Genomic DNA, 9,601 nt, shown 5'->3' on the forward strand with positions numbered 1-9,601 from the left:
CCTGCCCAAGGTGGGAAGAAATGAGCTCTAGTCAGACCACAAAGAGGGCACCTCAAAAGAGAGGACAGGGAGGTCACTCACTACCAGAGGACCAGGCACAGGCCCAGCCTTTATCTATGCAACTCATGGAGACAGGGGATAGGCCCAAAGCTAGGCACTGAACCCCTTTCTCAGGACAGAGAGAGGGCTCCCACCATTGACATCCGCCGCATCCCAAGAGGGAGTCCAAGCGCAGGAGGCTGGGCTCCAACTCCGCAGAAGGCCATGTATGCCTCTGCCCCGGGTCTGTGAGGGGCAGGAGAGACAGGTGCACTCCTCTGGGGGTTATGCCAAGACTCAAACAGAAAAGAAACAGCAATTCAGCATCATGGAGGATAACGTCTATGAGCTGTTTCCTCATCTGAAAAACAGAGATAGCCTTTTATTTCATATGATTTTAGTAGGAATTAAATGAGATCACTTTTATAAAGTGCCTGACACTACTCTGTAGATACTCAATAAATGGTAATTCTGATTAAAACACAAACACACCCAACAGAAGAGATGTCACAGGGCAGGCTAGGCCTCGTGCCAAAATTGTGGATAAACAATAAGGGAAACGGGTTCAGGGGGAGAAGCCAGAGCAACTGCTGTGGGCTGGAGTGGGCTGGGAAGACCGCCCAGAGGGGTGGAGTCTGAACAGGGCCTAGAAGCGGCCTGAACAGCGGGGCACAGTGCTGGGCACTCCCAAGGGTGTCCTCTACACCCGTCTTAGAAGGAAGGTAGAGATGGCATCATCACTACCAATGAGGCAAATCGGGTCCAGAGAAACAAGGCACCTGGCACGGACACTGGTACTGTGGGGCAGGGGCAGAAGCCCAGGAGTTCTGACCATGTCTTTGCTTTCCCAGAGCTGGAGGAGCTGGGTAGGAATGAGAAGAGAGGCATGCCTCGTGGGAGCTCTGCGGAATGAAGTCCAACGTGACTGCAACGTGACCAGTCAGGAGCCCTCCAAGAGCCCGGATGCTTCTGGAGACACATGTCCTACCTGAAGGCTTCCTCCCAGCCCCTGGCTGACCCTCTCCTCCCATCGTCCTGCAGTCAGCTCTCTGCCCAAAGAGGAAAAAGTCGCCTCTTTCTTTTTAGAGAAGGCTGTCTGGGCTTCTTGAGACAATTTCAACATGACCTTTAAAGTTGTTCCTCTCTCCTTCTCAGAAGTGGGAGAGGTGAGTTCTTGTCTTATTTTACAGGAAGCCAGTTGCTGGGGCTGATAGCCATGCTTGTGAAGTGGGAGGCAGTGACCCCCACCCCCACCTCCCCTACTTACAGACCTGTTTAAGGAGGAAATGACAGGATATGCCTTGCAAAGACCAAAACAAAACAAAAGCTATAAGACATGAAGAGACAAAGGAAGGCTTTTTTGTCTCTGGTCAGGAGACAAGAAGAATACCTGCTTTATGGGCTCTCGAGCCTCTGCCAGGAGTTCCAGATCAGGGATATGGGCAAACAAACACAGGGGGTACCAGTGGCAGGCCAGGTTACAGCTGGGCTCTCCCTTGGAACAAGCACTAGAGTGGCAGTTGGGTGAACTGGGGACAAAGCGGAATTCATGCAGGGCCCAAATCACAAGGTGGGGGCGTGGGGAAGCAAACCTAACCTAAGGCTTGGGGTCACGCTCACAGGTCTCCCAACAGTCTAAACCCCCCTCCTCCCACCAGCCCCTCCCTGTCAAAGACAAGGCAAGAATCCCTGACCATCAGAGCAAGCAAAAAGGCCCAGAGCAGGGCCTCATGTCACCCATGGAGCCAGTCAGCAGAGAACCCAGAAGCATTCCTCTAGAACTTCAGCCTCCCACAGCCATCTCTGACGGGGCCAACCTAAGGCTCCGCTCACTGATGAGGACAGGAAGGCGAACTGCACACAGCACTTTCTATTCTTAACGGAGGGGCACCTTACAAGGCAAGCAGCTGCCAGACGTGACAGAATGAGGGCTCCGACTCGGTTCCTACCCACACAGAGGCGCTGAGGGAGTAGGCAAGACCCCAGAATGAACTCCTAGATTCCTGGATATCTGAGCATGCACAGGGAGCATGGCCTCAGCCCCAAGACCTGTCCCCAAAGTCAGTTGGTGCTCTCTCCCCTCCCCCCTCTAGAACCTGCCCTGGAGGCAGCTAAAGTGAAAGAACAAAATCAGTAGGACACACCCAACACACCGAAACCTTAAGGAAGGACGCCCTGTGGCAGCCTAGGGTTGAGAGATTTGTAATCTTCCAGCTTCAGACGAAGACTGTATGTGGGAGGCTGAGATAGAGATGCATTTGCCTTTGGTGCTTCAAATCCCAACAGGTGTGGACGCCGGGGTGGCTCAGTTGGTTAAGTTTCGGCCTTCGGCTCAGGTCATTATCGCAGGGTGCTGGGATGAGCCCCGCATCAGGCTCCCTGCTCAGTGGGGAGCCTACATGCGTGCACGGGCTCTCTAATAAACAAAATAAAGTAAGTCCCAACAGGGGCAGCTGTCACTACTGAGTACTTCCAGTAGGTATAAAGACAGCTTCATTTGTGTTAACTGGGGTCACTGTCACATCGGCAGCACTCTAAGTACTATTATTCCCCCCATTTTATACCTGAGGAAGCAGAGGCTCAGATAGGCTCAGTGGCAGAGCAGAGGTGCCTGCATCTAACCTCAGTTCTCCACTGCAAAGGTAAAGGAAGAAATGGTCGTTCACTTTTGCCACCTGAACAGGGACCTTGGGATCTTTTGGTTGTAATTCTCTTCCCCAGAAGAGCCAGATGCTAGGGCTCCTCTGTTTTCCGAATGCCCTTCCAAGCCAGAGACACCAGCTTTTGGAACTGCAAACGTTCTCAGACATCATATCCAGTCTCCTCATTTTACAATGGGAAAACTGAGGCCCAAGGCTGAGTGACTTGCCAGGGTTACCCGAGTCAGTGGAATGAATGGCAGAAATGTCAGACCTGGAAGGGGCCAAAGATCAGCTGACAGGTGGGGAGGCGTGACTGGGCCAAGGTCACAGAGGGAGATGGGATGAGAAGCCAAGTTTCCTAACTTCTAGACTGATGGCCTGGCCATGCCACCCTCTCTGTTCTCCAGCTACTCAGGGTCCCTGGTACGGGTTCTGATGGGGACAAAGCAGGCCAAGCCTGACCCCATTAGACACAGATATCAGGCCCTCAGGGACAAACTCCTTCCTCCCTGGAGTAGGATCTCTGTGGTCACACCAAGAGAAGACACTGAGACTTGTTGTGTGTGTACCAGCCCCCCAGTGCCCTAACACAATGCCGGGTGTTGCTGGAAGGTCGAGGGAGTTGCAGAGAGAAGGACAATTTCTAGACAGTGACCGTGAGGTCTCTTCCAGATCTCATATAGGCAAATGACACATCATGGTCACTAGTTTCTTACAAAAAAAAAAAAACAACAAGACACAGTTTTCATGATTCAATTGGTAATGGTCAAATTTAGAGATTCTTGCCAGTCTCACAGCTGGGCAAGACCTGCAGAAAAAGGCCCCAGCTGGTTCAAGGTCATGTTGCTGTCCGAATCAGTACACATAGCTCCCCTTGCCCAGTCCTTGATTTTTACCAGGAAGCTGGCTGCCATCAGGATACAGGTACGTGGAGCTGGTAGTCCAGCTCCATGCACAAGCCCTCCTACTGTCACAGCACCAAAGCTCCATGCCAGCAACTGGCTCTGTCAAAACAGTGTCCTGCTGCGGCATGTCCCAGAGCCTGCCTCACACCAGCCTAGCATCACCACTCAGCTCCTGCATGTCCTTGGGAAAGCTGCAAAGCTTCCTACCAAGAGTCACAAACTCCCCAAACCCAAACCAGCAGAATCCCAGATCCTCATGTCTTCCACAGATAGGTGAGGCTAACAAAGCTAAGGCAGCTTTCAAAGCCGCCCCAGACACACTTCCAGGGACTTCTGGGCTATGCAGGCTCCGGGGAACTCCATCAATCACCCAGCAGAACAGAGTGTCCATGCCTAGCAGGGAGGAAGACCAGGGAGGGGAGGGAACAACTTTTCTGGTTCCTTCTCCCCACAAGAACATTTCAAAGTCTCTTTGGACCAGAATATCCTGAGCCCATCACCTGTCCCTCTCCCACTTGGTTGAGTAGCCAGCCAACGTGACTGGCCAGCCCATGCAGCACCTTGAGACACAGCGAGGTGCCAATGTGCAGGTGACTGGGGGGACCAGACCAAGCTTCAACCTCCTCCACTCCCCCCCCCACCTCCAAAACAGACTTCACAAACTTCCAGGGCCCCAGTCCCATACACTGTGTAAAGGATGGCATTCCTGGGCAGGAAACTGACTCAGGGGCTCCCGGCCAGCCTGGGCAGGCAAAGCTGACAGATAACATTCTGGGAATAAAGGAAGGTGATACTGTGGGGATCCCACAGGTCCAGCACACAGGTCCCCTACTATACTTAAACTCCTCAGACAGGCCAAGTAGATAAACACTCCATTCTGGAATGCCCTCCCATGAAGCATGTAATTGCCGCGGCTGCTGTTGACAGAGTCGACTGTGCCACTTGCTGGAAGACACTAGTCTGTCTCTTACACAGCTGGGTGCCTGGCTCCCCTTGGGGTCTGGCCCAGCCACAGGAGACCTGCAGGCCTGGAACCCTTGCTGGACGTACCTTGTATAAGAAGCATCCCATGCTCTAATCCTGCTTTCCCCCCTTGCACATAAGCTGACTCCAATCTTGGGAGCCCTCAGACCACAGAGCCCAAGTTTGAGAAAGACCAAGATGGCAGGACAGAGGCTGCCTACTTTACTGGAGTGGTCCACCCCTTTATTCCTGGGTAGTCTCAAGTGGTAAGGATGGGGCAAGAAGCTCACCAGTTTGGGCCACAGAAGTGTCCAGGTAACTGGACTTACCTATCTTCATGAGGCAGGCCAGCAGGATCCAGAGCGAGATCTCAAAGGGTGTGCGCACATGTGTGTAGTCGATGCCCAGGACCGGAAAGGCCTTTCGAGTCTTCATGCCATGTTCAGTGACGGAATGGTTAACAGGGCGGCTCTCGGGGGCGATCTCCGGTGGGGCGGTGGTGACATCCCCAATAGAGCGTTCCCGTGGGGGCTCTGAGCCTCGGATGGTGCTGGCCGTAGGGCTGGGCTGGAGGCCATGGCTCCTGAGAACAGGCAGCAGCCCCACCAAGGCTACCACAACCAGCAACGAAGGGAAGATTCGCGGGGGAGCGCGGCCGCAGATGCCAGACCACAGAAGCATCATGCTGATCCCTTGGTTCAGCAGGCCTTGACCCTTAGCAAAGTGAGAGTAAGACCTGGGACATAGGTAGCAAGGGGTCAGCAGGTGGAAGACAGACTAGGGCCGTCCCTAGGAAAAGTTCATGTTTTAGAGAGGTATTTACGTGGAAGCAGATCTCTGTGGGGTAGAAGGAGGCTGGGTTTGCAATGGAGAACTCCAAACTGGGGAAAGGGGCCAAGGACCCAGAAAGGACCACAGGAGTCCAATAGGTCTGGAACTCCAGGCCTGGGGGGGATGCGTGGGGGGTGAGGGGGGGAGAGAGGGATTGCACCCTAGGGACAGAGGAAGGGACAGAAGAGGTTGGACCCCAGGCAAAGAAAAGGAAAGGGGAAAGCTGGGACCCTTGGCTGAGGAAAGTGACTGACGAGCCAGGACTCAGCTAAGGGAAGCGGCAGGGAGCCTGACCTAAGGGAAGGGGACCAAAGGAGGGGTGGGGGGTGGGAGCCAGTCCAGGAAAAGAAGAGAGGGGGCTGGGAGCCCAGCCTGCGAGGAAGGAGTGAAGCCGGAAAGGGGCCGGGAGTTTCCCCACCCAGAGAAGGGCCGGGGTGCAGGCGCGCCGGGCTTAAATTCCGGGGAAATGGAGGGAGGCGGAAGGCGGAGGTAGGCGGCCTGGCGGGAGGGTGCCTCGGCACGGGCTGGGGGCGGCTCGCGGTGGGCCGGCAGCAACACACCCCTCCTTGCGGCCCCGTCGCGGCGCTGCACTCCGCCCCGGCCCAGCTTCAGCTCCGCCGCGTCCAGCTCCAGCGACAATTGCAGCCCCAGCCCCAGCCCCAGCCCCTAAACCGGCGGCAGCGGCGGACTGATGCCTGGCTGAGCCCGGCGCTGCTATTTATAGACACCAGCGAGCAGCCAGCGCAGCGGGCTAGAGGGACCTGTCAGCGCCCGCGCACCGCAGCGACCACTGTCGCCAAGGGAAGGAACTACGGGTAGGAAGAGGACGAGTCAGAAGTTAACAAAAAAAAAAAAAAAAAAAAAAAAAAAGGCGGGGCGGGGGGCGGGGAGGAGGATTGAATCCCCTGAGATTCTAACTAACACGGGTGGAATGCTTTACTATTTACAAAGCGCTTTCACTAGACCCCAGCAGTCTCATGAAGAGCTCTCAAAGGATGTATTTTATCTTATGTATTTAGTTACTATATGACCTTGAACGAGTTACTTAACTTCTCTGTTCCCTAGTTTTCTTATCTGAACAGGGGACATAGTAGATGTGCCTATTTCGGAGCGATACTATGATGACCAAATGAGATAATCTACCTAAAGGGTTTAGAATAGAGCCTGGCCAATAAAACCATTATTATGGTTCCAGTTTTGCAGATAAGAAAATAGGAGAATTCCTTAACTAGTGTATAGTTATATTAGTTTGCTAGAGCTGCCGTAACAAAATACCACAAACTGGGTGGTTTAAAGAACAAGACAGGGGCGTCTGGGTGGCTCAATGAGTTAAAGCCTCTGCCTTCTGCTCAGGTCATGATCCCAGGGTCCTGGGATCGAGCCCCACATCAGGCCCCCCATTCAGCCTCTCCGTTTCCCACTCCCCCTGCTTGTGTTCCCTCTCTTGCTGTGTCTCTGTCAAATAAACAAAAGTTTTTATTAAAAAAGAGAGAGAAAGTGAGTAGGGTCATTAATATAGACATACCTGAGAGATACTGCAGATTCAGTTCTAGACCACTGCAAAATCACAATAAACCAAATCAGATCAATTTTTTTATTTCCCAGTGCATGTAAAAGTTATGTTTATACTAGAGTGTAGTCTGTTAAGTGTGCAATAGCATGATGTATAAAAAAAATTGTTCAATAAAAACAAAACAAAACACTGTCCATACCTTTTTTTTTTTTTTTTTTTTTTAAGTAAGCTCTATGCCCAGGCTTGAACTCACAACCCTGAGATCAAGAGTCACATGCTCTACCAACTGAATCAGCCAGGCCCCCCTGTGCATACCTTTATTAAAAAACACTTTGTGGGGATGCCTGGTTGACTCAGTCAGTTAAGCATCTGATTGATTTCACTTAGGTCATGATCTCAGGGTTGTGAGATTAAGCCCCGTGTTGGGCTCCATGGTCCCAGAACAGGGAGTCGGCTTCTGTCTCTCTCCCCCTCCCTCTTCTCTTCCCCCTGCTTGTGCATATGCTCTCTCAAATAAATAAATAATTCTTAATTTAAAAAAATACTTTATGGCTTTTTTGGCTTTCAGCTTAGAGGAGGTGAAGGTGCAGCTGTCTTCCATGGTCCCAAATCTGACACCAGCCCCCCCCCCCACCAATGCCATGTCACTTTGACCCCAATGAGATCAAAGTTGTATACCTGAGGTACACTGCTGGGGAAATCAATGCCACATCTGTCCTGGCCCTGATCCGTCTTCCCCGGGTCTAGATCCAGAAAATGTTGCTGATGACATCACCAAGGCAACCTGTGACTGGAAAGGTCTGAGGATTACAGGGATACTGACCACTCAGAACAGACAGACCCAGACTGAAAAGATACTTTCACTCTTGGCCCTAAGTATCAAAGCCCTCAAGGAACTGTCAAGAGACAGAAAGAAGAAAAACATTAAGCACAATGGAAATATCACTTTTTTTTAAAGATAAAGATTTTATTTATATGACAGAGAGAGATCACAAGTAGGCAGAGAGGCAAGCAGAGAGAGGAAAGCAGGCTGAGCAGAGAGCCCAATGTGGGACTCCATCCCAGGACCCTGAGATCATGACCCGAGTGGAAGGCAGAGGCTCAACCCACTGAGCCATTCAGGCGCCCCTGGAAATATCACTTTTGATGAGATTGTCAAAATTGCTCAACAGGTGCTGCATGGATCTTTAGCCACAGAGCTCTCCAGAACCATTAAAGAATCCTGGGACAGCCCAGTCTGTGGGTTGCAATGTTCATGGCCACCACCCTCATGACATCATTGATGACATCAATAGAGGTACAGTGGAATGCCCAGCTAGTTAAGACTACAGAGGAAAATATTTTAATAAAGGATCATTTGGGGCACTTGGCTGGCTCAATCAGTAAAACATGTGACTCTTGATCTCAGGGTTGTGAGTCTGAGCCCCAAGTTGGTTCCAGAGAAATCATCATGAAAGGAAGAGTCAATCAATGCAGCAAATGTCATGGGTTTTTTATTTTTTTAAGTAAGTTTAATAACATATATATTTTTTTAAGAGGATCACTTGACAGACAACTCCACCCTCCCCTGTAGGAAAAAAACCTTTATGGCTAAAAATGCTAACCATGATCTGAGTTTTCAGCAAGTTATATTCTTTTTGTTGGTAGAGGGTCTTGCTTCCATGTTAATAGCTGCTGACTGATCCGAGTGGTGGGTGCTGAAGGCTGCGGTGGCTGGGGCAATTTCTTAAAATAAGGCAACCATGAAGTTTGCTGCATTTATTGACTCTTCCTTTCATGATGACTTCTCTGGAACATACAAGGCTGTTTGATAGCATGTTACCCACAGTAGAATTTCTTCTAAATTTGGAGTCAATGTTCTCAAACTCTGCCGCTGCTTCATCAACTCAGTTTAACTAATATTCTACATCATTTGTTGTCATTTTGACAGTCTTCACAGCATCTTCACCAGTAGATTCCATCCCAAGAAAGCACTTTTTTACTCATCCATAAGAAGCAGCTCCTCATCCATTAAAGTTTTCTCATGAGCTCACAGCATTCCATCCTGTCTTCAGGCTCCGCTTCTCATTCTAGTTCTCTTGCTGTTAACACCCCATCTGCAGCTACATCCCCCACTAAAGTCTTGAAGCCTCACAGTCATCCATGAGGGTGGGAATCAACTTCTTCCAAATTCCCATTAATGTTGATATTTTGACTCCCTCCCATGGATCGTGAATGTTCTTAATGACATTTAGAATGATGAATCCCTTCTAGAAGGTTTTCTTTTCTTTTTTTTTTTAAGATTTTATTTATTTATTTGACAGACAGAGATCACAAGTAGGCAGAGAGGCAGGCAGAGAGAGGAGGAAGCAGGCTCCCTGCTGAGCAGAGAACCCGATGTGAGGCTCGATCCCAGGACCCTGGGATCATGACCTGAGCCGAAAGCAGAGGCTTTAACCCACTGAGCCACCCAGGCGCCCCTAGAAGGTTTTCAATTTACTTTGCCTGGTCCATCAGAGGAATTACCATCTAAAGCAACCATAGCCATATGAAATATAATTTTTAAATGAATTTCTTAAATAATAAGGCTTGAAAGTCAAAATTGTTCCCAGATTCATGGGCTGTAGAATGGATGTTGTATTAGCAGGCATGAGAACAACATTAATCCTGATATACATCTCCATCAGGGCTTAGGGGTGACCAGTGCATTGTCAGGTAATGTTTTTGAA

The 9,601-nt window shown here is 50.5% G+C and overlaps 1 protein-coding gene and 1 pseudogene across 1 annotated transcript in view; one reads left to right on the forward strand and one right to left on the reverse strand.

Moving 5' to 3' along the window:
- SLC9A1 (solute carrier family 9 member A1) overlaps positions 1–6,086 on the reverse strand; it is a 48,545-nt gene extending 42,459 nt beyond the window's left edge. The window contains exon 1 of the mRNA XM_004741078.3: positions 4,879–6,086. Within this exon, the coding sequence (XP_004741135.1) occupies positions 4,879–5,233 (355 nt within the window). The 5' untranslated portion in view covers positions 5,234–6,086. The remainder of the gene's footprint in view (positions 1–4,878) is intronic.
- Positions 6,087–7,529: 1,443 nt separating this feature from the next.
- Positions 7,530–8,216, forward strand: LOC106007390 (annotated as a pseudogene).
- Positions 8,217–9,601: the final 1,385 nt, after the last annotated feature.

This window comes from Mustela putorius, unplaced genomic scaffold (genome assembly GCF_011764305.1).
Source record: "Mustela putorius furo isolate JIRA1106 unplaced genomic scaffold, ASM1176430v1.1 tig00003853_pilon_pilon_pilon, whole genome shotgun sequence".
Lineage (NCBI taxonomy): Eukaryota > Metazoa > Chordata > Mammalia > Carnivora > Mustelidae > Mustela > Mustela putorius.